At 39.8% G+C, this 27,069-nt stretch overlaps 3 protein-coding genes across 7 annotated transcripts in view; 2 read left to right on the top strand and 1 right to left on the bottom strand.

Moving 5' to 3' along the window:
* Positions 1 to 7,402: 7,402 nt before the first annotated feature.
* On the top strand, positions 7,403 to 15,320 carry RAB9A (RAB9A, member RAS oncogene family). The gene is made up of 2 exons (XM_065856757.2): positions 7,403 to 7,535; positions 13,097 to 15,320. The coding sequence occupies exon 2, from the start codon at positions 13,131 to 13,133 to the stop codon at positions 13,734 to 13,736; it is 606 nt and encodes a 201-aa protein (XP_065712829.1). The 5' UTR covers positions 7,403 to 7,535; positions 13,097 to 13,130; the 3' UTR covers positions 13,737 to 15,320.
* Positions 8,141 to 23,902, bottom strand: TRAPPC2 (trafficking protein particle complex subunit 2). 3 transcript variants are annotated; one of them, XM_071812873.1, is made up of 5 exons: positions 23,804 to 23,902; positions 22,977 to 23,086; positions 21,023 to 21,165; positions 20,210 to 20,297; positions 8,141 to 8,310 (listed from the first exon to the last, which is right to left on the bottom strand). In XM_071812873.1, exons 2-5 carry the CDS (start codon positions 23,067 to 23,069, stop codon positions 8,248 to 8,250), a joined length of 387 nt encoding a protein of 128 aa, XP_071668974.1. In that variant the 5' UTR covers positions 23,070 to 23,086; positions 23,804 to 23,902; the 3' UTR covers positions 8,141 to 8,247. The 3 variants fall into 3 exon arrangements, with proteins under 3 accessions (XP_071668974.1, XP_071668963.1, XP_071668969.1); XM_071812862.1 differs by lacking the exon at positions 8,141 to 8,310 and adding an exon at positions 17,622 to 19,065 and having other exon boundaries at positions 23,804 to 23,901; XM_071812868.1 differs by lacking the exons at positions 8,141 to 8,310; positions 23,804 to 23,902 and adding exons at positions 17,622 to 19,065; positions 23,444 to 23,793.
* OFD1 (OFD1 centriole and centriolar satellite protein) overlaps positions 23,879 to 27,069 on the top strand; it is a 32,023-nt gene continuing 28,832 nt past the window's right edge. Inside the window, exons 1-3 of one of the 3 annotated variants that reach the window (XM_065856852.2) lie at positions 23,879 to 24,082; positions 24,208 to 24,309; positions 26,491 to 26,691. In XM_065856852.2, coding sequence (XP_065712924.1) covers positions 24,214 to 24,309; positions 26,491 to 26,691 — 297 coding nt within the window. In that variant the 5' untranslated portion in view covers positions 23,879 to 24,082; positions 24,208 to 24,213. Of the gene's footprint in view, positions 24,310 to 26,490; positions 26,692 to 27,069 lie in introns of all 3 variants that reach the window. The other 2 variants (XM_065856843.2, XM_071812838.1) reach the window with 2 other exon arrangements.

Genomic DNA, 27,069 nt, shown 5'->3' with positions numbered 1-27,069 from the left:
TTATCTGAGAGAGGAGTGTTCATTAGTAAATCCATTAAAAATATTCCAAGTGCTGCAACGTTTTTCCCCAAGGTATCAAGTACTTGGAATTTCCATTATCTTCAGCAGGAGTTCTTTCACGGAACATAAGTTTTGTTTACAGTAAACAAGCTGTTTCCAAAACTGCTCTTCACATACTTGCGTGCATTGCAGAATGTTCAGCATGGCTTCACTCCTTAATTAAATCACTTTTTGCAAGTAAGTGTTAGATGATTAAATTGGTTTGAGAGGTAAAGTCTGCAAGGAAGAAAGGACTGAAAAACAGAGCGCAAAAGGGAGAGAAGGCAGCTGGCAAATGCAATCAAAAATGAAATTCTGCTGCAGCTTTTTATAGCTATTGGAAGGAGAATAGGTCTTGTGACAGTCTTATCAGTTTGCAGTTCAGATTTGCAATTTAAGATGATGCGTCCTGCAACTTTTAAGAAATTAATGCAGGCTCAGACAATGGTTTATTTCAGAAAATTATGTAAATATGTTATCAAATTTATCTTTGTTTAATAAAGCCATGAAGTTAATAGAAGTTAATCACTTTCTGAATGGATATCCTCTGTTGAACTGGCATATTGGCCCTGAACTAAGCAAATAAATGTTTTTATATAGTGCAGGTTACCCAGAAAAAAAGAAATAGAAGGAAATCTAATAGCTGAAGTTTTTATACGTATTGTATTCCACAGTCAACAGGATTCCCACTGGCTGTATACTAGAAGCATTTATTTATCAAAAACCATCACCATAGTGTTTGGGTTTTTTGTTGTTTTTGTTCGTTTTTTTCCTTTTTTTCTGGAAGACTTAAAGTGACTTCAAAATCAGCTATCTGAATACTTTGAATGGAGTATATATCAGAAGTCAGGGAGATGTTTATTTTCTGAACTGGGAGAACCACCCAAGTCCAGGTGTCTTTCACAGCTGTATTTTGGTCTGTAGAAGACTATGTTCATACCGTGTGTCTCTGTTTTGGTTTCTTCACTGTTTTTGAGTTACTGTAAATGTTTAAATGAGAGGAAATGTGTCTTGCGTTGAGTCCTAATTTTCTGAGCACACTAATGTGTCAACTCACAGACCTAGGGAAATGCAGTGAAGAATAAGTCTGCCCTGCCTGCGAGGTCAGGTTCGTGCAGCAGAGGACTAGTACTGTCTGGAAACATGCCCTTCATAATGAGTTTCCTTGTTGGGACTATGGGTGAGATGGTGAAATAAGTCAATAAATTACCAAAGTCTTGCTTTAGGCACAGAGTGTTTTGTTTCACCCTAGGGTACAAACACAATAAAACTGCATAATTAGTATTAATGGAGATATCTTTTACAAATGCACAACAGGCGTTTTGCAGTTCAAGGCTAAAATGCACCAGCTGAACAGAGGAACCTGGTGAGTATTTGCTGGAGGCACAAAGGACGGTTCCTGTGCCCACCACAGCTGGGGCTGGGCAGCTGCTCTGGGCCAAGGCACTGCCCTGCAGCAATCCAGCCACATGGAGAAAGGAGTGAGGAGCATGAGACGAGAAAATAGCTGGTGGTGAACTAAAATGCAGCCAGGACTGAAAACCGAAGAGAGGCTTTTATCTGTATATGGTGAAATCGGTGTAGAAGCTGATGTTACAAAACGGCACTTAGTATTATTCTACTGAAAAACAAGAAAAAAGAAAAAAAATTCAAATCCGTGAAGTGTTAACAGTTAACTTTCAGCGGTGTGGTTTACTGTGGTATTACCTAGATTTGTATCCTGTGAAAATGTGTATTTTAGTGGAATTCCACTGATGTAAAACAAATATTAAAGCATTAGACCAGATCCTTAGTGTTCAACTATATAACTGATCAGTTAGTGCTTGACCTTCCTTCCCAGTCTTTACCCATGTGCTGGAACTGATGCTTACAAGTAGTCCTGCTTGTATAAGTGGAAGTACTTCTGTGTAAAGTATAATTTTTAGCTTTCAGGAAAACCATAGGAAAGCAAACACCTCTGTGTTACTGGTTCACAGCAAGCAGAGAGTCGTGTGCTGTCATTTTGGAGGTCATGGTCCTGTTGAGGAGAGCTGTATGCCAGTGATGTGCTGTGTCAGAGCGTTGTGTAGCAGGAGACTTTATTTTAGCTGTGAAAAATGGACACTTACAAATAATGTCTGCATGCAGATGGTTTTGAAGCCATTCCAGTAATGTACAGCTCATCCAAGTTTTGTCTTGGTGAAGGGAAATGTTACCAGGCTTGGATGATGGTTTCCATAGAATATATTTCAAGGATATAGTTTGTAGCTGTAATACTGACTGCATTTGTGACGTAATATGTAACATCATTTTCGTTTGAACTGCCCATCAGTAAATGCATAGTGCTAAGCTATACGCCCCAGCATGACTGGGATTTTCTACAGATCAATATTTACTGAGTAGCTAAGTAAACAGCAGATATCTTAAAACTTTTTGAAGTCATTGAGCAAACCTGCCTCACTGCAGGTCTGAGTGAACCATACCTGCAGCAGCGAGAGGGTCATTTGATTCTAACCTTTCACATATTTCCCTTTCTTCTAAGATGTGGAAAATAATAAAATCCAGTTACTAACACCTGCACTTGCAACTTATGGTATAGAAACAACTGTTAATAACTGCAAATAGTCAAAAAATTGATGGTAACCATGCCCCTTTTACAACTAACCCTTAACTTTCTTCTGTCCATTTCAAACTGAGAGCAGTCAGAACTCTTGGTACCCTCACAGTTGTAAACTCAGTGCTTTAAAGTAGTTTTCCATGGTAATAAATTGTGAGCAGGCATTCCTCTGTTGCCCCTTCCTTCCCAATAACAAATTAGTTAAAGATTAAAAGATTAAACTATATTTGTACATTTTGTAAAATCCAGTATAATGAAAAGAATTCCTCATCCTATCGAAAGAGATGGAGCCCTTGCCTTTATTCAGGAGTTACCTAGTGTAAGCTGCTGGCTGCTGGTTCAACACACACATAATTGCTAGGTTGTTAGCATTAGGTAAAAGCCAGACATGAAATACACTGCTGCTGGCCCAGATAGTCTGGGACAAGGAAGAGATGTGGGAATACTGGCAGGAAGGAGCAGAAGGTACTGGGAGGCAGGGAAAGTGAACCGGACCCATCTTAAATGTGTGAAGGACACTATAGGAAATGAGGCTTTGTTGTTCCAGGGCTGGTGAAAAAGCTCATCTAGGTTTGGTTTCACTTTCTACCTAGTTCATGCTGATAAACATGCTGCCTGCAACTTCACATTTAACAGTTAGTGAAACTATACAAAATCATGAATTATTTGTACTACCTTCTTAATCTTCTTACACCATTGGTTACTTGCACCTAACACAGTTCACTACCATTCTGGCCATTTTTCCATGTGTGCTTGTATGCAATCCTCATTACTTGAAAGGTTTAGTAGCAAGTAGGTGTCATGTAGCGTCATGTGCCACTATCTATCAGAATAGTCTTACAGACATGCAGTGCCAAATATGAGAGACGGTCATTCAAGTAAATCATTGCTCTTATTTAAAAAGGTGTGGTCATAGTTTCACTAAGCAAAGTACTGCTCCAATCTGCAGTTTGTCGATCAGTTGTATTGTCCCTACCCAGATTGTGTAACTGCGCAGGGTTAAAATGTTTGACTGGATAAGATTGTATGCTTTGGCTCAAAACAGCTCTAAAAAAGTCAATTTGCGACTACACAGCGTATGCACCAGCAGGAGGGTCTGAATTACTGGAGTACAGGGAGTGTCAGAGTCCAGAAACAAAAATAAACCAAAGCTTTGAAAAGTAAGTTTCTTTTATGTTGTTGAAGTAATCTTTTCTCAGTTTGTTCCAGGTGGGGAAAACGTCTCTGAGCTTTTTAAGACAAATAATTTTGGTACGATGTTTAGTATATCTATGATGCCACTCCACAGAGGAGCATGACATTAGAGGAGATCCACACAGACACAGGACAACTGTATGCCAGTTAGGCCTATAGTCTGTATTGGCATTCACTGGGTTTTCCAGAGACACTGTAAATGCATCTGCTTCTTGAATCCTATGATTTAACAGTAGCATAAGGTCTTAAACGTAGATTGCACTCGAAGCTCAAGCAAGCTGTAGCTGCAGAACTTGTAATATGTCTTAAGAAGGTGAGTGCTAAATTAACAATGAACTTCACACAACTTTCAATGTAAAAGCAAGGGTATTATTCTGAGAAGTTCTCTGTTAATAGGAGTTGATATTGCTCCTGTAACACCAGTGACAGATCTCCTTCTGGTTGCTGGAAACCCACTGCAGGATCTACTTAATGGCATTCTGTTGAGGGCCTTTTGTATCTCCGTAGCCCTCTTACTGTAGCACTTTTCAGGAAGGTATTTTGGTGCCAATTGTTCTGTGTGTAACTTTTTTCTTCCTTTGCAAGCCAAGAGTAAAATGATACTTTTTATTATTTATTTAAAGTGTGTTCCGTTCAGTCTGCTGTGCTATGTGCATTTGTTAGCTAAAGCCAAGAACAACTTTTTAAAAAAAACCAAACTGTTTTTTTTAAAAACCAGCTGTTTATTTCTGGCAAAAAAAAAAAAAAAATAGTAACCTGGTAATACACTGTGGTTATGGAGCAAATATAGTGAATTCTAGTCCTTTGGGGAATGTTCAGGGTTCATTGAGTGCCTTGAAGGTAAGGAAAGAAGCAAGAGCACATTGATAATTTCTTGGATTGCTTGGGGGCTGGCTTACTGCATTCTGGTATTAGTAGAGCCTTAAAAGCAGATGACATCATATCCCCTTATTTTGTACTGCTGTAATTCAGCCAGGAGGTGACAAAGTCAGGTTTTATTGAGGCCATGTCATCACTTGCCAGGACAGGACGGAGTCTCCTTGCCAACTACAGATGGTAAAAAGCATTATTCACAAGCTCTATTATATGAGATCTTTGCTGATACAGAACTTTCTCATACACACACACATACAAATGCCCTTTATTTGCCATTGGGCTGTTTGTGCTGTTTGCTAGCACGTGACATAATGACAATTATCTCTTCATGAATACAGCTCTGTGTGAATAAAATGCTTAAGATGCAAGGTCAGCTTTCAGATGAAGGTGCATATGAAGGAGCAGCAAGGGTGGGTTGCTATGCAAGAAGAGGTGAACCAGGAGTGGAGGGTGGGTGACAAGGAGCACAGTAAAAAGAGTCACTGTCTCATAGCACCCAAACAAGGTGAGCAGGGCAAGCCAGGTCTGGTGATGATAATCAGCCAAAACCCCTGTGAACACCTGACAAGTCTGTGGGGAGTAGGCTGTGCTGAGGTGCAGGGCCTGTTGTTATAGGACACGGGGTAATAGTTTTAAACTAGAAGATAGGAGATTCAGGCCAGACATGAGGAAGAAATTTTTTACAATAAGGGTGGTGAAACACTGGCCCAAGTTGCCCAGAGAGGTGGTAGATGCCCCATCCCTGGAGACATTCCAGGCCAGGCTGGACAGGGCTCTGAGCAACCTGATCTAGTTGAAGATGGCCCTGCTCAGTGCAGGGGGTTGGTCCCTTCCAATCCAAACTATTCTATGATTCTAAATTTCCTTAAATGTATCCAAGTGTCTGAGAACCAGTGTTGTCTGAAAAAAAAAAAAAAATATAGTAGCTTCATCTTACAAGGTATCAAATGCAAAATGGACTAATTATTTCCTCCACTTCTAAATACAGGGTTTTTTTCTTTCCAAATCCAAAAATAATGCCCTAACTGAACAGAATTTATGTCTTAGAATTACCGTCATTTAAAGAGTCCATTTTTATAGCCCTCCAGCACTTACTTTGCATTTTACTTTAACACTGGATGAAAGCAGATCCCAGGAAAAAAAAAAGCATTAAAAAAATTTCAAAGTCCAGCTTTGTTAAGTAAGAATGGGTCTAGTATCAATCAGATTTGCCTCTAGCATGAACTGCCTTTTAATAATCCTGCTTCTCTCAGTAGGAGACATTTCCTTTTGATGATACTGAGATCTTGTTTTCCATTCCTTGGCCCATGTTGAAAATCTGATCAAAAACAAGATGACTCTGCAAGTGGCAATTCCAGTCTGACTGCATCTCTCTTATGATCAGAAGCATGTGATGACTGCTCAAGCAAATGGATGTATTTAAAATACTCTTTCCTTATGCCTTTCATTGCCCATCCTCTTGATGATGTGAGAACCTTTTTAAGTACATTTAAGTAATTTCTGCACTTTTCATTTTTATTACATTTTGCCCTACCTCGTGATGAGTTTTAAGTGCACAGAAAAAACTATCACCAGCTTATTTAGACTTTTTTCCTGTGATCTTGTTTAAAGAGTCAAGTTGACATTATTCTGAATTACTGCAGAAAAAAAAATAGTGTGCAACTACTCTTTTTTAAAATAGCATATTTTGGATTTTGGTTAGTTTCTTCACTGACACATGTATATTTCTAAAGATCTCTACCTGTAAAGCAAAGCTGCCTTACAATCATGAATTTACCCACAAGGGGCCATTGACATGGAGCACAGTGAGATTACTGCCATTAATAAATTCCTCTGGCCTGCAACTGCTATCACAGAATCACAGGATGGCTGGTGTTGGAAGGGACCTCTGGAGGTCACCTAGTCCAACCCACCTGCTAAAACAGGTTCACCCAGAGCAGATCGCACAGGAATGTGTCCAGGTGGGTTTTTAGTATCTCTAGAGGAAACTCCACAACCTCTCTGGGCAGCCTGTTCCAGTGCTCTGGCACCCACTAAGTAAAGAAGTTTATCCTCGTGTTTAGATGGAACCTCCTGTGCTTCAATCTGTGCCTGTTGCCCCTTATCCTATCATTGGGCACCACTGAAAGGTCTGGTCCCATCCTCTAGACACCCACCCTTGAGATATTTGTGAACACTGATGAGATCCCCTCTCAGCCTTCTCTTCTCCAGGCTGAACAGACCCAGCTCTCTCAGTCTCTCCTCATAAGAAAGGTGCTCTAGGCCCCTCAGCATCTTTGTAGTCTGCTGCTGGACTCCCTACAGTAATTCCTTGTCCTTCTTAAATTGAGGACCCCAGAACTGTATATACTCCTTTACCATGTATAGGAGTTATAAAGCTTAATAATTCAGAGCATCCCAGAGCAAATGAAAGTCTTATCATTTTGCGGTGTTCTCCCTTTTCAATGTCACACGACAGCCATGACGGGAGCGTGTGGCCCTCTATGGACACTTCACTGCCGTGCACTCGCTGTGACCAAAGCACTTCCCATTACCGTGATTGCCCCTACCAAAATTTTCGCTGGTAGAACGAACACCGCTTGTCCCGCACGCCCGTGGCCAACGGCGCGTCCCCAGATAGGGGCGGGACCTCGATGGGCTGGGGGGACGAGCCCCGCCCCGCCCCGAGAAGGCAGGGCTGAGTGCCGGGGGGTCGGCTCACGTGATCCCTTCGGGCCCCGCCCCTGCCCGCTCCGCCATGTTGTTTCTTCCTTCCCTGGCGCCCAGCGGCGATTGCGGACGGTGGTGCAGCCCGGGCCCAGCACTGGCGGCGGCCCATTCCCGCGGGCAGGTACCGGCTGGCGCGGCGGCATCGCGCTCTTCTTCGCCGCGTCCCCTCCCTTTTCCCCAGCAGGCGAGCCGTGACCCTTGGCTCCGCGGCCGGTGTCTTGGGGAGGGCGGCCCGCATCGAGCGCTCTCCCCGCCCTCTGCTGCGGGGTGATGGGGGTCGCTGTCCCCGCAGCCTTCTGTGTGGGGAGAGGCGATCTGGAGCTGGCTGAGCTTTGCTTATTCTCCTTCCTCCTGACTCTCCGCACCCCCGTGGCTGTCGCGGCTCTGCTGGCTCCCGGGCGCAGGAGGGGAGCCCCGGCCGCCCCCCGCCTCAGCGCGGCGGGGTGGCCCTTGCCGGGCTTGCTGTGGGGAGAGCGCCTCGGGTGCTTCTCGGAGCCGGTGCGGGCGGCGGGAGGTGCGGCGTGACCCGGCATCCCGTGACTGCGGGGCGGGCGGGGGCTCCTGTGGGACAGGGCTCCAACCCGGCGGTTCCCAGCCGGCGCACGGGCGGTCTCGGGCCCCAACGGTGCTTCTTCAGGGCTGCTAGAGGTCTCTGAGCTGTTAGGGTGAAACGCGGTTTCGTACCTGTCTCCTCAACACCTTTCAAACCGAAAAAAACCCCAACCTTTATCGCCTTTTCTTGTTGCTGTCTGCTGAAGAGAGACCTTTGTGTTCCCAAGGGGACCCTGAGCAATGCAGTTCTTAGTTCTTCTTTTTTGAATCAATGACTTGATTTAGCGGCCAGTGGCTTTTCTAATCGTGGCAGATGGCTGTACAAACTCAAGAGGTGGTGCTGGCTGAAAAACCAAAAGGATTAGGTTAAGATTGTTAAATCGCTTACGTCTTGAGTGGTTAATGAGGAGTTTTCAGTGTAAATATTCCAGGTTAAATGTATCTTGTGCAAAATAATTGAACAAATAACAGAATAGTTAGTGCAAGAAAACTAGTTTAAAAACCTATAGTAGTGGCCTTTATAGCAAGGTTACATATAATTAGATACATAGAGAGCACTTTATTAACTTATATGAGATAGGCAAACAGGAAACTCTTTGGCTAAATTTTATTTTTGAATTAAAATGCTTGTCTAGTGAGAGCTGTCATGCAGTCTGCTGCCCTACGTGTTGTTTTCTTTCTTGTCCACAATAATTTACAGCTCTACTAAATAAGCATGTGGTTTTTATTTGTCTTTACTTTTCAAGTGTTGTACAACACTGAAGTTGTCAGTGCTTGCTTTTTTTAGAGCAAGGGTGGTTGTGTGAGGGTGGTTTTTGGGGAGGGATTTTTTGGTGACATTTTAGTAGCTTATAAGGTAACAAGCTGTAATGGCACACTGGAAGGAGAACTATTTCTCAGGCATACCCAAAATAAATCCAAAACTTTTTCTCCCTAGAACTTCTGTTTGTAGACAAACCTAACCAAAGGATGGTACAGCTGCATCTGTGTTTCAGTATCAACATGGAAGTTATGAGGAACCAGTACTTTAGTCTGTCTTCTTTCAGATTTTATGAAGCTCTGTTGCTTTAATTTTAGTAAAGCCTTTTCTGTTAAGTTAAAAAAAGGCTCTAGCAGTTCTTGTTTTGCTTTTCAGTGCTCAAACCATCAGTTTCCTTAAATAAAAAATATATGAAAAAAAATGCAGACGATCAAATGACATATTTAGATTTCAAGCTGTATTTTGTGTCAATTTAGCAATAAATCTTGACAAACAGATACTTCAGCTTGTTAGGATTGGAATTTTACATTAATATTTCACAATGAACAAAAACTTCCCAGAAAAAGGCTTGTAAGAATTCCTTAAGGGTTTGTGTGTTTTTTGTGGTTTTTTTTGTTTGTTTTTTTTTTGTTTGTTTGTTTGTTTTTTTTTTTTTTTTTTTTTTAATCTTCATTCTCCTTGCTGTTTGGTTTTTTTTTTTTTTATGGTGGTTGGTTTTGGTTGTTTTCCATCCCTACAGAGCAGACAGTATGTTGGCGTGGTACAGTGTAACACACATAATCTCTTAGGGATGGGCTTTGGTCACTTTTTTTATACTGGGAAGAATATGAATGTACAATGCAGCCTGGCAAACAGAGGCTGCTATTGCTAACAGTGCCCAGAGGAAATGGGAAACTAATGCAATGGAGAAAGATGAACACATATGAGCACAATTAATTGCTTGATAAATTATGGAAAGAGTGGAAGCAGTAACAGAGAAGTAGGTTGCAAGGAGAATGTTGGTTAACTCATGAATTGTTAAAAATGTTGGACCAAGAGTAGCAACACCTAAGGGTGTTTTGAAGTTGGCTGGAAGTGATAGAAAACTTAAATTGGGAGATACTCAACTGTGAGCTGCTGAGAAATGTAAACTCTGATTAAATCAGAATAAATAATAGTTTGCTCATTCTACTTGAACGTGGGGAATGAGATGGAAGGTGAAGGCCAGGTCTCTGCAAGATTAAACTACCAGAGGTATAAATGTAGGCATTTCTTCTGACAAGCTTTGTTGATTGTGTTTGTGGCTAGGTGTAAGTTAGAATAAATGAAGTGATTCTGGCAGTAGGTGCTGGGGTGATTGCATGATCTGAGGGTTATGCGGACTCAAGAATTCCTTCCCTTGGCTGCTGCTTCTTTCACAGTCCTGAGTCATGCCAAACAACTGTTGGAACTGGAGTCCTGAACCATATAGGAGTTAGAAAGAAATGCCAATATACAAGGGTTTGATTTACACAAACCAGTGGCAGCAGCTGTCAGTTCGGTTAGGGTTGTGTTCATATTACAAATTATTATGAATAAACCCTAGTGATATTCTGGTGTCAGATAAAGTGTGTCTAGGCTACTTATAACTAGATGCAATTTTCAGATAACTTGTCATCAAATTGTTAAAGGTATATCCAACAGAAAACACAAGATTGGGAAATACCTTTTTGTTTTGTTTACAAATGCTCAATGATGATTTAAACTGAACAATTTAAGGTAATATGTCATCAGAAATTATATCAGATGTTGACTGTTGCTACCAAAAACATTGTGAAAAAGCACATTATACGGTTCAAAGTATGTAATAGGAGAAATAACATTAGTTCTTAAAGTGGCTTAAGGATTTTATAATTATTTTGTTGGAAGTGTTAAGGCTTTATAACATATCGGGGGCGGGGGGGGGGGGAGGAACCCAAAAATTGAACTCTTTACACATATTTAAGTTAAGATTTTTAAGTGCAACATCATGTTGAGATAATTGCTTATCAGTCCTGGGGAAGACTGTTTTTGTAGCCTTTGTGTAGAAGGACCAGTTTGGTTCTGGTTGAAAAGGCACTTTTAACTGTTTATGGCTGGTCTATAATTGTCTGTCTAGTAGAAGTATTTTTATGGTCATTGGTGTCCCAGACCTCACTGTAATGGCCCATGTAGCTTAAATTGTGCAAATTAACTTCTCAGGTTCTGCATACACAAAAGTACCAGATACTGTTAACAAAGTTTCTTGTGTTTAAAATGTGGCTTCATGGACAATTTGATGATAGCTGCGGTTCTTCAAACTGTAGAAGTTAAAGAAACAAGTGCATAGTGGCAGTCAGAACTACTTAATTCAGTTATTTATTCTCATTATGTCTTTTGTGGAACTCGTGATTTCAGTAGGACAGAAAAAAAATAGTAATTTGTTCCCTATACTGAAGTGGAAGAACAGGAAAACATTCAGTACCCTCTGTTCTCATGAATGCATTATTTATTAAGATGATGCTCCTATATAAGGGTGTAGCTCAGATAACATTTGTTTACCAACAGTAGGAATTAGGCAGAAATAAGTGAAGACACTGGACCATTTTAAAGATTTTGGCATGAACCTGGAACTCATATGCAAGTAGTCCAGTGGCTCTACTAAGGATTTTCACATACATAAGAATGTACACGTTCATATCCTGAGCCATAGTAATTACCCTATGGCTCTCAGAAAGGTAAATGAACAATCCACTTGTAGCCATTAAACAGTTTTAACATTGTTGTGATACAAACTTGCACAAAATTATGGATTTATAAACATTGTTTTTAATTACACAATATGGATAAAATTACTTGCCCTGAACAAATTTTTAATGGAAGCAGCCACTGTGCCTTATATTTTGAAGGTTTTTTGTGTTGAGGCTTCAGCTGCTCTCAAACTATAAAGCATTTCTTCTGTCTTACTGTAGATTGTCTTAACAACTAAACACTCAAAAATGGGAAGTTAGACATAAAAAAATTCCTGAAATTTCTTGCTTCTAATGTATGCCTTGATTCTAAGGCAGCACAGAGTCATATGACTCTCATGCCAGCCTGTATCGGGTATTAATTCCATAACCATACTCTGCAAGTGATGTATATGCCAGTAATGCTAATTACAACTAGCATGACCGCATTCCTTCCTTCAGAGAAGGAGATGGACTAGGCAACTTATGATCCGTTTCCGTTTTAAATAGATGCTGTTTTCTGAGAAGTCTGTTTTGGCTGAATTACTTTGAGCTCTTTTAGTATTGGGCAGGTATAGGAACAGCAGTTCTCCTAACACAGAAACTTGAGTTTGGGCTCTTTAAAATGAAGCTTCACACCCAAGCAATTAAACATTTTTTTAACAGTATTAAATAACAATACTGTAATGAGGGCAAAGCTTGGGCTGGTACAAAACGCTAATGAGCTACTTACTTTAGTGTAAAAGGATTTTTTTTTTTTTTTTTTTGTAGTAAAAGAAGTCTGACAGTAAAAGAGCTTCATTGGTTCCATTAGTTCACCACCTCTGTGGTGGCAGCCAGACTATTCACTAGCGCTTCCAGGCTTTTTGACAGTTTGACCATGGGAGGTTGACACCTACTAACTGGGCTGTCAGTGTAGACTTGGCCTCAGTATCTGGTGTCTTGAGTACCAGTTGAAGTAGCAACAGTGCATTTGTTTTTGTAGTAGTTGTAATAGTATTCCATTCATCATGGGTGTTTTCCAAGGACTAAACTGTAAAATATTAAATGTTTGTGTACCAATACCTAGTCATCTGAGTTTTAAAATGGAACAAAAGCAAATGCTGTAATTCTATAGATAACGGTATTCCTTGTGAGATGATTTAAAATTCCTTGTCTGGTTGCAATTTTGGGTGAGGTGCAGCAGTTATTTCAATGTAACAGATAGTGCCCTGTTTTATTCCTAAAGCTTGCTCTTCACTTCACGTTTAAAAAATAACTTTAATAATGAAATACGGCACTGAAATGACTAGTTCAAGGCATGTGCTCTATAAAATTCTCACTCCACTTCTTCCATGATCTTTTTCTGTGAATCTCAGTGAATCCTTGCCCTTGTTGAATGTGATTCAACAACCCTTCTGGACAAACATCAAAAGGTTTGGGGCTTTTAAGTGACAGACCAGTAATTAATGCAGGGTACTGCTTAGACTGCGATTCAGACTGCAGTCTGTGGAAGAGACACCCCTTAAACACATGGTATTCCTGAGTGGGAAATCTTATCATGAGTATCTACACTTCACCTATTTAGCATTGTCCTCCTGGTTTTGTACATGAAACTTGGTGGTGGACTGTAAAATTTTCTGCTCTCAACTCTTTCCTTTTTAATGATTTTCTTAATCTTTACAGGTCTAGGAAACCACGAGGATCTGTTCTCATAACAATGGCAGCAAAATCATCACTCCTTAAAGTAATACTGCTAGGAGATGGTGGAGTTGGGAAGAGCTCCCTTATGAACAGATATGTCACCAACAAGTTCGATGCACAGCTGTTTCATACAATAGGTGTGGAATTCTTAAATAAAGAGTTGGAAGTTGATGGACACTTCGTTACAATGCAGATATGGGACACAGCAGGCCAGGAACGTTTTAGGAGCTTGCGGACTCCTTTCTATAGAGGTTCTGACTGTTGCCTACTGACCTTCAGTGTGGATGACTCTCAAAGCTTCCAAAACTTAAGCAACTGGAAGAAAGAATTCATTTATTATGCAGATGTCAAAGAGCCTGAAAGTTTTCCATTTGTGATACTGGGTAACAAAGTTGATATTGATGAGCGGCAAGTGTCTACAGAAGAAGCTCAAGACTGGTGCAGGAATAATGGCAACCATCCTTATTTTGAAACCAGTGCAAAAGATGCCACTAATGTTGCAGCAGCCTTTGAAGAAGCTGTTAGAAGAGTTCTAGCCTCTGAAGACAGATCAGATCACTTTATTCAAACAGATACAGTAAAACTTAATCAGAAACCGAAACCCAGCTCATCTTGTTGTTGACTTAAACTTTATTTGGCCAAATTACTTTTGACTAGCTTGCTCTATAAAAGGATAGGGAAGGTGTAGTAGTTAAAATAACAAACGGATTTCACTCTAATATTAAGATTGTAATATTCCGCTGCTTTCTTGAGGGAGCAAAACAAAAATTTTCATGAGTGACCCATTATTGAATTAGTGAAACTTTCTGTTTAGGAAGGTGTCAAGTAAAATTAATAATAGAAGAATGTAATTTGCCAACTTTATTCAAATGATGGATATTTTGAATATAATTAAAACTTGAAAGTTCTAGAAGCACTACTTTGGAGAAACTGTTCTGGAATTCAGGCACAAAGATACTTTTGTATGTGTATATTTTTATGAAATCAGCATTCCATTTTTGTTTCACTAGAAGCCAGTTTCTTAACAATGCTAGATATTAAACTTCAGTCTCACTACATTCCTTTTGCTGTGAGTGGTACTTCATCTCCACTGTGGTTATTGTAAGTTAATATAAATTACCTTCAGGTCTTCTCTGCCTAATGTTGCTATAATTTGCATAGGTTTTTAAGTAGGAAATAAATTTCCTACATATTTAATGTCCATTTTACTTTCATTTACTATTCCAATGCTGTACTGTTTTTTTTCCAGTGGTTTAATGCAAGATACCGATGATTTTTTTAAGTTAATACATGTCTTTGCCTTAAGTCTCATTCTAGTATGTTTCTGATCAATAAGGTAAAAAATCTGAGCAACTGAAGTATAACCATTTTTAGTTATGAAAAAGATATGCTTTATTCAGTCAGCTTTAATAGCACTTGAAGGGATCTACATTATGACAAATTTGTAAGAAAACTTTTAGTATACAGCCTTAAAGTTCCAAACTTCTTGTTCCTGTTAAGCTGAGCTGTGAATGTTTACCAGTAATCTCTGCACTGTGAAACTAAGGATTGGCAATACATAGAGAACTCAGGAAGCTCTTGACTTGGAGTTGATTGTGACAGCTTTCAGCCCTAATACAAGTAAATATCTACAGCTAGTGATTGAGCTGAATTTGATCCTTATTTTATCTGCTATTTTAGGATACGGACTTATACATTTAAGACAATATTTTTTTATATTACTGTACTCATGACATGACGAACAGAAGCAAATTCTGTATTTAATGGACAGTCTTTCTGCAAAATGCAGATGAAACCACAGAAGGTGTATTTGAGGCTCTGCACTGCAGTTAAACACTTGTATGAGTTGTTGAATGTTGGCTCTTAGAGTACCCATGGTCCTTGCAACAGCAAACTTGATAGCGCACACTATTGCTTCAGTGTGTAATCTGAATGCAAATGGGCATGCACATACCACCTTGTGGACTTCAAAAGGAAGTTTAAGGCCTATAGGACAGGCCATGTTGTTCACTAAACTACACAGACTGCTTTCTGTATAAAACCTTCCTTGGTCCAATAGAAAAGCCTTTTTTGAGAGTATAATAACAGAAAGAGTTTTCTCTTACCGTTATCTGTTCAGTCTGTACCTGGTGTAATTATCTGGAAGTAAAGCTTGCAAAAGAAACCCTTCTTGGAGCTCTTAATACACTTTTCTGAATGTATTGTATCCTTCTGGAACCTGTCTGTGACTATTTTATTCCATAGACCTGCTGCTTCTGCTTAAAAGTGATATCTTTTTACCTTTTGTACGTTCTTAAATCTAATTCATTCTTACAGTCCTGCATATACAGCAACAGAACTGTGTTTTAAGCTTCAGTCACTTAACAGCTACTTATGTTTAATTCCTAGTCAATGAATGAAAAGATCTGTGAAGAAAATCTTAGGTAAATTCCTCTTAAGCTGAAAGAGCAAAAAGCTTTTAAAACCCTGATTGTTTGCTACTAAGCTAGTGACATGAAATCCGTGTAAAACTACTAGCTTCTTAATTAAACTTTCCTTTAACATTCATTTTAGCATAGGTCAAGGCTGAAACAACATCAGAGGTGAAGTTACTGTGACTAGAGTACTACAGATGTGATTCAAGTAAGACTGCTAAAAAGAAACAATTAAGAATGAGAACTGTTGTGGTATTTCTTGTGCCTAAGAGTCCACCTGTGTTTTCCCCATCTGTCCCCTTTCTATGTAACATCATGGTTTCCAAGCCTCCATCTGAGAAGTAGTTTTAATAAAGTTACAGAAAACTTAATACAATAGAAGCGTATTACTTGTGCCCTGAGAGCTGCTGTACCACAACTGTACACTAATCACAAAAGTGGTCAGTGAAGATAAAGAGGGAGTTCACATACTATAGTAAATAAGACAGTGCAGGAATATTGTTGAGGTCAGGATTTGGTCTGAGAGGGAGACTACTGAGTACTTGAAAGAAGCAAAAGTCCTGTGACAAGCAGATGTATAGATAATAGATACAAAAAATGATAATATTCAATAACAGTCATTTTTGTACTTTGTGAAAGCTTAGTGTCTATCATTCAATATGGAGGTAAGGTAGGCACTTGTGGCTTATGTTTCAATTCACCAATTCAAGTATTAATGTACCTCAGGTATTAAGGGGTCCTGTTAACAGTATGTAGAGTTCTGTAGACTACAGGAAATAATATGTAATACGTATGCAAGTTCCAGATGTCCTTTAAAATGAGGAACAAAAATACTGTCACAGCAAATTGATGGGATTGATGAAAGCTATGCATATTAGAACAGACATTGTAAGGGGAGAAACTGTAGCCAGCCATCTAACAGCTTGTGTTACAGCAAAGTATATAGATGTTTAGGATAAGACTGCTGCCAGAACAATGCTGCTTGCTTTAACGGTCACTCTGTTCCTCAATGGGGTCTTACTTTAAGTCATATGACAGATTACCTAAACAGTAACAGAACCTTGTAGAAAATACAGTCTCAGTTGCATTTCCAGCCTAGATTTATTAAGGCTTGTTTATGTTCTTAGCTGGTGCTAATGTTCTCATTTCTTGATGCTTGACTGTTGTACCATCCATGGTAATTCCAGTCCCTTTAACTCAAACTTTTTTCTTGCATTTATTGCATAATACAGGTTATCTATCTGCTGCTTTCCTCATACTGTAAGAGATTTCATTTGAATTCTTACTCCTAAGACTGTGAGATGGGGTATAAACATAAAAACCACAGCCACCTAGCCAGGTTCCTTCAGAATTCTGTCATGAGACAATGTTCCTCACTGCAAACTCTGTCATGATTAATGTCATGAGTTAGCACATAGTTCTCCCTTGCCTGTGGCCAGTAGCAGTCTGTTTTCATAAAGTCTGGATGGACTTATGAGACTGCACTTCCCATTTATGATTCCTGTATTCACAGGAAAAGGGGAAAGACCTATGTGGGCATAAGAACAGGCACTGTTTAGCTAGCTGCCTTCAGAGCTCAGGCAAGGGATCAAATGCTTTCATTTTACATAACTAAGTTCCTACTGTGTGCTGGCGGAAAAGAATACAATTATAAAAAATCCAGAGTTTCTAAATGTGGTGGAAACTCCCAGCATTAATCCTTTATCTTTACCAAAACTTTCCTTACTGCCACATGTATGATTGTTTTAACATAATTACTTCCTCAGTGAACCTTCACTGCTAGTGCTTTTCTAACCATCATGCTACTGGGGAAAAGGCAGAAAACAGCATAACAGCTCTAATTCAACGCCTCCTTATCATATGAATGAGAATACTTTACCTTAAGTGTATTTCGGTTGCCTTAATGTATATAGAAAATCAGCTGATGTACATAAGATTACATTATCAAAAATATAAATATTCCAGTATTATTTCATAAAGACTGCAAAGATGAGTATTCCCATCTTTACTTGACCCCCTGCCAATAAAGGTAGCCTTACTGTGATCATCCAGTTTTCTCCTAAATAATTTCAAGTATACTCAACAGGCATCGATACTGCATCATTCCACAGTTTATTTAAGGTAAATATTGCAACCTTTGTATCATGTTCTTTTTGTCATGGAATATTTTACAGTAACAGTTCAGCAGTAAGTATAAATTATAAAGAAATAATGACTGACTATACATTTAAAGCACATACATACACATGTGGTCCCCTTGATTATACAGACTGTGCAAAATGTACTTCTAGAACAGCATGCCACTTCCTTCGGAAATTATTTTTCAGACATATAAAAAAACGTTCAAGAAGATAGCTTATACAGATTCGCTGCAAAAGGAAATGGACTACTTAAAAAAAAATTGTGAAACCAAGCAAAATATTAGGTACGTATATGCCAAATGACCCATTTAAAAATTACTGGTTTGGAATGACAGTAAATTTTGCAAAAGTGTCCCTAACGACATTTCACAGTAGAATAGTATCTAGACAGGCCAAATAATGCCTTTCTGAAACCTCAACAAATAGAATTTCATGGTTCAAAGGTCCTACTCTAAATATGTTTTCAAAAAGATAATTTCAGCACTTGCAGAGATAATGGAAGGAACCGGGTTTAAACATGTAAATTTAGTTTAGGTTTTTTTTTTTCATGTTTTAATTATAATTAGGGCAAACATAGCTGTTCTGATATACTTTACAAATTCATTGAATTGATGCAACCCTGCAGCAAAACATATTGCACTAAACATCTGGTATATTTGCAATTTTAAGCTATGGAACTATATGATTTTTCCTCAAAACTTCCTGAAATACTGAAGACAAAGCTTTGCTGATACATCCTCTTTCCTTTTTATTTAGCAATTGATAATATGTATATTACACATTACAATATTAATATAGACGTGATTTAATACCATTAAGAGTAACGTTAGTCTGGTTAGTCTTCAGAGTACGTTCTCTAGCAAAGGACTGCAAGTAGAAAGGTTTATAACAAAATTAACTATTTAAGCCCAGCAATCAATTAGTCCCTTTTGCTCACATTAAATCGTATGACTGGGATGTCTTCTGTGTTCAGATCTGATTTCCTCCCATCCTGTGTAAGAGTCTTAAATTTTGCATACACATTTTAAACCACATGCCCCATTTAAAACTATTCAGCCCCTGACATTATTAAACTTAGTTTTCATAGCACATAAAAGGAAAATTCTTGAGATAGATACATGTTTTAACCAGAGAAGCTTGGCTGTTCTTATCTGTATCGGGGGAAAAAAAAGCTGCTTCAGCATCCAATTTATCTTCAGAAGATGAATATCAAACACACTCAGAACTAACCAGAAGAGATACAGTTCAAATAATCAGGAAAGTATGGAAAAAGCACTCGCTGGGGACATTTATTGATTCAGCTTAAAAGGTGTTTCTTCCCAAGGAACTGTACTTTCCTTTCAAAGGCACTGGATCGAATAGGAGAATTGAGTTCATAAAATGGGTTCATTGCAAACTGAGAAAAGAAGAAAAACTCATCAATAAGCACAATGTCCAGTACTAGAAAATGTTACTTCAGATAACTACTGTCAGCTTTCAGCCTATTTAGTGCCACTTACGAGCATGAAGCTCCTGAACAGTCACTTGCTTTCCAGGCCCTTACATTCTCCCCATATATGTGCACAGCCATCCCTTAGTAGAATCATGGAATAATTTGGCTTGGAATGGACCTTCAAAGCTCATCTAGTCCAAGCCCCAGCAATGAGCAGGGACATCTTCAACTAGATCAGGTTGCTCAGAGCCCTGTCCAGCCTGGCCTGGAATGTCTCCAGGGATGGGGCATCTACCACCTCTCTGGGAAACCTGGGCCAGTGTTTCACCACCCTCATTGTAAAAAATTTCTTTCTCATGTCTGGCCTGAATCTCCCCTGTGCTAGTTTAAAACCATCACCCCTTGTCCTAATGCAACAGGCACTGCTAAAAAGTCTGTCCCCATCTTTCTTATAGGCTCCTCTTAAGTACTGAAAGGCCACAATAAGGTCTTTCAGGAGCCTTCTCCAGGCAGAACAAACTCAACTCTCTCAGCCTGTCCTCACAGCAGAGGTGTTCCAGCTCTCTGATCACCTTTGTGGCCTCCTCTGGACCCTCTCCAACAGGTCCGTGTTTTTCCAGCTCCTCCGAACAAATCCATCATGACACTAGTGGAAATTTCTGGTTTGGAAACCAGCACCATCTGAGTCCCTGTAGAAGGCCAAAATGGCAATTCTTCCCACTAGCGCTGCCCCAGCTAGTGGAAGTACCATCAGGCTGGCAGAATATGGGCTTCTTGTTTTGAAAGCAAAGCACTTCCACCACAGGGTTCTGCAAAACAGGTCTGTGCTTTCATTATCATCACCATTAGTGACACTGGACTAACTGGACTAAAATGAAGCTAAATTCTGAAATATCACAGTTTATAATAGTTTTTAATATCTGTTCTGTTAATGGAACGTACAGCCTTTATGTCACACATTATCAGCTCTGGCTGATGTGGACAGCATGGGCGGTCCTCCACTTACACAGGCCTCCATGAGAAAACAAGCTAATAAAGGTGTGCCTGAGCATGTACAAGAGAACGCATTAAACGCACCACATTGAGACCATAAGAAGTGGGTTCTTACCTTTATATACAAGTCATATACATCATTAAAGAAGTTCTTAATTCCATCTTCTTGCCTTACATCGTGAAGCATTATAAATCTCATATGTAAAGCAATTAAGGAAAATTTAACTTTTACAACGAGAGACATTTAATATATTCCGAGATAAGCATTTCCACCTAATTCTGCATATACTTAAAATGTTTAGCTGTACATGAAATACCAGTGACTAGGAGGAAGCATTTAAAGTGGAGCAGTGAAATTTAGAAAGCATTACCTTTATATTTTAAAATTTCCCTACTAGAAAATAATCACTTCTCTATTCAAGTTTATTCTTTTTAAAGCTACACAATTCTGAATACGGATGACACTTTCAGCACCTTTGTCATGTACCCCCAAAGTTAAAATGACACGCAATGTTACTTGCTATGTATAACAAATGTTTCACAACAAACACTTCCAGGACTACCTGTGCATAAGATCAAGTCGTGACACCACATTTTCAAGGTGACAACAAATGTGTTTATCTCTGCTTCTCCTCTCTAGCACTAACCAAGGGATGGGAACAGAGAATCCTATAAGCTTGCTCAGCTCCTCTCATACCTCTTTCCTTTATTCCATTTGAGCTCCACATTTCATTAGGCTATTTCAGCTCCTCCAAAATGAAAAATCCACCTTTCCAAGTGGTCCCAGTTTTAAACACTGTGCCTCCCTGCTTGCTTCATCCTGAAGCTGGTGAGTCTCTCTAGCAGTGACAGTGGTGAACAGCCAGAGAAATCTGTTCCAAACTAATTTTATCTAACATGTCCTTTTCTGGCAAAAAGAAGGATATGTCCAGCTGTGACAAAAGCAGAAACAAACCATTCATTAAACTTGTCCACAGTCTTCAGATACATATTGTTAGAAAGCCACATGTTCTCATCTACCAGGTCAAGAGCAGCATGGGCAATGAACTGGTTGAGATGGCGATGATCATCCTAATGTATTTCCAGAAGACAGAGCATTAGTAATTCAGTGCAAGGAGTGAAATATAAACAATAATTTGCTCAAGTTACTAAGCAACAAGCACTCAAGTTATATAACATTACATATGCCCTTCTCGTCTGCCACATATGCGTCATCCTGTAATGAAATGAAAGTACTTGGTTTCAAGGGAGAAAAAAGGTCATAATAAAGAAGTCATCATTAAAAGTCTTGATAGCAGTAAAACAAATCAAGTCTATATTTATGGCTCAGAAAGAATTCAAGTGTGAATTCTTTTGTTTACCAATGGGTGATCTCCCACTGCAAACTTATTCCACAACAGAGGCCCTGATATAAGTCTTTTTCTCTGCTCTCAAGCCACTTTTTTTGTTAAATTTACAGCAATTTAACATTTTTTGGACCATAATGTCTCCCAAATTTGGCAAAAATTGATTAATAGATTAAAATGTGTAAAAGTTGGGGCATAGACGGGGAAAGTAGATACAGAAGACAGATATGCTGATAACATTTTCACCTAAAGATTGTTTTTTCAGGTTGTTTGCCAAGAAACATGGGATTTTTTAAATTGTTTCAGGGTTTTCTTTTTCATAAGAGCCTAGTGCAGAAAAACATTCTGCAACTGGCATGAAACATATATTTGCAGATGTAAATTACATCTCTTCTATAAAAAACACGAATGGCCTTCATAATCACAGCATTTGGCCCTAACACTACGAGAGCTGTGTGAGGAAAGAGCCATTTAATTTGTATCTGAACTGGAACACTGAAATACATCTGCCAAGAAGAAACATGGGACTAAGCCATACTGTTAGCTTCTATGAACTGGAAACATAAATAGTCTTGCACTGTTTCTCATTACAAGGATGCTATTAATGCCACTCTCACACCTCTCAGTGCACTGTTTCTCCCCCAAATCAAGTTTGGCTCAGCGCATTAACAGCTTTGCCAGTTTCATTAAACCACGTTGAGGAAGAGACTAAGTAGTGAAGTTTAAGGAGCAAAAGCTTGTGCTGATTTACCGCGTACATTACATAAACCACTTACTTCAGGCGGCTGTACATCTGCACTGAATTCACTCTTAAATGGCATGTCTCAGAAACAGAAATGATAGTTGCCAAAACAAATCAATGTCTGCTAGTTCTCCATCAGTGCATATCAAGCTTAGATTCTCTCTTAGGAGAAAATTTAGTATTACAACCTCAGTCAGACAAGAAGCTTACTCAAGCCAAGTTAATTCAGTTAAAAGAATGTAGAAAAATAATTTTTCCACTATCTGACACATCCTCACACTCACCACGTCTAGTCTGACTAGTTTTTGTTTTGGTTTTTTTTGTGGGACACTAATTCAAAATACAGATGATATCATGCTGGTCAAATCAGTAACTGCATATACTTTCGTATTTGGACACACTCACGAATCCATACACTTTTATTCTGAAGCTTAATTTGTCTCTAATGTAATATCACAATGGATAGATTTGTTAATACTGTATACAGCTGCCTTAAAATAGAGAATGACAGTAAACAGCATCAGCTAATAAACAGTTATAAAAGCTTTACACAGTAAGAGCAATATATTCTTCACCACACAGCATCAAACATTTAAGGAAATGATATTTTATAAAAAACTAGTATGGTCTGGCAAAAAATTTGTAAGAGACTCAAGAACTATAGAGTTCTACCCCTTACGACAAAGTTTCCACTGAAAAAAAAAAGCGGATACTAGTAACACTTTTAACATGCTTCAAATACACTGTAATATTATCAAATTACATCATAAAACTATCACGGGGAAAAAACACACCTTGGACTCTACTTTTCCAGGAGGCAGAAATTCCATTTCAAATATGGGATTATCATGATGACCCACTATCACAAAGTAGAAACTTCCAGACATGCTTCAATATAGTGTTCCTTACAAAAAAAAAAAAAAAAAAAAAAAAGACAGACATGCTTTATTCATGAGTCTATATACAAACTCTTACTCCATCTGAAAATGCTCCTTGAAAACAGCCAACATGCTTGCTATTCATATTTACCATGGGCTAAGGAAATAAACACTTTGATAGGCATGCACATTTATGCTTAAATGGCGCGGGGGGGGGGCGGGGAGCAGGCGGGAAATATACCTAGAAAGTGGAACACCTCCTGGAAGTAAATCTAGTTGCCACTACCTAAAAACTCCTACTCTACAACTGACGGATGATTTAACTCCTAACAGCCCTCTCAGTGACTTGGCCGGCAAGGGTCCCGTAAAATAACGCGGCGTACCTGCCTCTGAACAATGTCTCCTCTTTCTCTTCCTAGGGGCCTTACCAGCTGAAAGGGGAAGGGTGGCAGATGGCGGCCACCACCGTCCTCCCCCGCACATAGCACGCGTAGGACAGTCCCATGGCCCGGCTCCCTCCCCAGAGATGCCAGAGTTACCCTGGGGGAGTAACCCCCCCGCCGCGCCCCAGCTCCCAGAGGCCCGCCCGGCCTCCCCTAGGCAACTGCCACGGCTGCCGCCTCCAGGGGAAGGGCGGGATGCCGCCGGGGATGCCCGCGGAACAGGCGGTGGAGGGAGGAAGAAGGGAGGGAGAAAACGAGGGAGAAAGGGGGATTTGGGCCCGCCTTGGGTACGCCGCCTACCCCGCGACGCGAGCCCTCCAACGGCTCCCAACGGCCGCCCGGAAGCACTTCCTCTCTGCCCGCCACAGCATCCGGCGCCGCCGTGACGCCTCAGCCTCAGCGCCCGCCGAGAGCCGGCACGGAAGCGGCGCCTGCAGCGGCGGCGTCTGTCAGCGCCGGGCGGCCCTCGCCGCCACTGCTTAGGCAGGAACCCGGGGGGTGGAGGCGCAGCACCCAGGCGCGGGCTCAGGCTGGGCCTGCTGCCGTCCCTGTGGGCAGGGGGAGGCAGCCCCAGCAACGGTGGGGCCTGCGGCAGGGAGAGGCGAGTGAGCTTGGGCGCTGGCCGGGGATCGAGCTGGGAGTCAGTAATGACTTTTTTTTTTCCCTTATTTTATTTTATTTATTTTTAATTACTGGTATTGTAGGGCAGGATGGCTTCAGTTGAAAGGGAGGCACTGTCCCAAGATGAACTCAGGAAAAGGCTGTATCAGACTTTTAAGAACCGAGGTGTGCTGGACACACTGAAGGTGTGTTTTATTTTCAGTGGGTGCTACCAGTGATTCACTGTACTGTTTACATTGAAAGCAGGGGAAGTCATGTCGATTAAATGTTTTTCCCGCTCTCCCCAAATGTATTATTTTTGCCCCGCCTAATGTGTATTCAGTGCCTTTTTCCTTTCTTTTTTCCTCCCTTTCTTTTTTCCTCCCCTTTCCTTTTCTTTTTTCTTTTTTTATTTTTCTTTTTTTTCTTCCCAGAAACAAGGCTGTTCCTAAACAGAAGTGCTTTTCATTGTCGATTAGTTTCAGAGTCTTTCTCAGGAAGGTTAAAAAGCCTATATTGGGTCTTTGAAAATTTCCATGCCTGAGAAAAAACTTGAGCAGGGAAGAAATGAATAATAAGAATACAAGAGTGGAAAAGACCTCTTACGTCACAGAGGCTTTTGTTAAATATGCTATGTGAATTAACCTCCTGAAATGTTCCAGTTCTGTTCTAAAGCTATTTGAGCTGGTTTTCTCCTTGTCTGCTCATTGAGGAGAGTGTTCTAAAATGATTATGTTCAAGTGTGAAATTTTGTTCTGATTTGTGGCCTGGTTTGTTTATGATTGCTCTGACCTTCTTTATTGTACTGAAAGTATCTTTCAGTTTAGGTTGCTTCTGCTCCTCTTGATGAATTCATAGGCAGCAGTTGTACCTCTTCTCCAGTATTCTGTTCTACAATGCTAAGCAAGTCAGGGTGCAGTAGTCTCATTGATTATCCCAGTAGTCTTCTGCATCACTTTGAAGTCTTTTCCCACTTTTTTAAAAGGAGGTCAATCATGATTTTTGTGAGCTTTCCAGACAAAATTTAGAATTGTATTAATTCTTCTCTGTTTTTTGTGGGAAAGTCTGTGGAAGCTGCATTTATCTCTTTTTGAGGCATGTTATGTTTGTAGCACTAGAAGTTGTTTGATTGACACATCCACATCTTGCTTTTTGCAGTCAATCCCCTGTGTTATAGCAGAAATTTGAATCAGGCTGTAAAAGCTGAAATGTTGTATTTCAGGCAGTTTCAGTTTTGCTAGTCTTTAAACATCCAGTTGTGGTTTTTATGACATCTCAATCTTTTTGTACTTCTATACACATCTTTATGTTACCAACAAATATATTTTAGCTTCTGCTTTTTATGTCAAGTTCACTAAAGTTAAAAAAAATCAAGATGTATATTTTAAGAATACCACTGATAATCTTTTGGCAAAGTATTCCCTGTTTGGTACAACTTGTTTCTCCCTCAGTGATTTCCATGCCAAGCTTGCAATGCTTGAACTATTTCTTGTCTTGTTTGACTTAACTAATAATCTGTCAAGTGGCATGCTGGTTTTGGCAAATCCATTTTCCTGCTTTATTTGCCTTGTTTAGAGGATTATACATTGTATTAAAGATTTTGTAGCTTTGCTGAGTGGAAGAATTAATACAGCTGGGTTTCTTATGGATTCCTGCAAGCACTCTTATGTCTTCTAATGAGAATACTCTCAACTTTCTCCTGGCGTCTGCTGGTGGATCTGGAACTACAGCCATGCCGAATGGCGGACATATTACAACCTATTTTTGTCTTCCTTTCCCATAGGGACAGAGATTTAGCCCTGTGTAACTCACAGAATGCAAATAAATAATAAAAAAATCGAATTTCGTTATTATTAGTGCCTGTAGGCTTTTTTGAATAGTACACTTTAACTTCCTTACAAAATAATTTACATTAGATATTGAATTTCCTGTTCTTTTCCCATCTGCTTTTGTGATGGTGTCAGCAGCTTCTTGATATGAGACTCAGAAGAGGACTAGTGAGTTTTCCAAGTACACCTGAAATTGAGGCCACATCAGACAGGCTTTATTTAAGCCAGTGAAAATGCAAACAGGAATTCAGTGATCTATGAATGAAGTTGAGGGTACTAGAGTGGAGTTTATATGAATTCTTGACGGAGAACAATATTTCTTTTCAGTCCTGTATTTAATACATCTTGAGGAAAAGTCATACCATTAAAGTGTTTTGAAGAAAGGCACAGTGTCCCAAGTTCTCTTCTAAATTTTGCCAAAATTAGCCTGTCTGTTTCTGTTACGTAGGTTATAATATAAGATGCACAAGTCAAGTGAGACTCCCTGTGAATTTTGGAAAATAAAAACTCTCATTGATTAACATGTAAACTGAGAATATAATATCTTTTCTGTACCAGACACAGCTCCGAAACCAGCTAATCCATGAACTAATGCACCCAATTTTAAGTGGAGAACTTCAGCCACAGGCTGTTCCAAATGGTGACAGTTCACTTTTGATCACAGCTTCCAACAGTTTGGTGGCAGATCATCTCCAGAGATGTGGCTATGAGTATTCACTTTCTGTTTTCTTTCCAGAAAGTGGATTAGAGAAGAAAAAGGTAAGTTAAGTAATGTATCTTTTTTTAAGACTTCTAGGAGCTTTGCTTTCTGAGGGTTGTTATATTCCAACAGAATTGAAAAAAAATTCCCCTTTTGTGATAGTTGTGATCATCCCCATAAAAGACTTGAATATTCAAGGCCATTTTCATGAATACTTTAAACTGGCAATAAGCTGATGATGCTGTTCTGGAAAGATGTAGCAGAAGCCTCTAAACCTCATGCTTGTTTTGCCCACAGCTGCAGCCTGGCACGACCATTTGTGAGGCTGTGTGGCAGACCGCTTGGGGAACTGGTCCTAATTAAAGCTAGCCTTCTGTCAGGCCATTCAGTTCCCCGAAGGTGTGGTTCAAGGTCAGTGTAAGCTGGTCCAGCTACAA

Source organism: Patagioenas fasciata, chromosome 1, assembly GCF_037038585.1.
Source record: "Patagioenas fasciata isolate bPatFas1 chromosome 1, bPatFas1.hap1, whole genome shotgun sequence".
In the NCBI taxonomy this organism is placed as follows: Eukaryota; Metazoa; Chordata; class Aves; order Columbiformes; family Columbidae; genus Patagioenas; species Patagioenas fasciata.
Note: the sequence above shows the minus strand (reverse complement) of the source record. Positions and strands in the feature narration are given on the sequence as shown.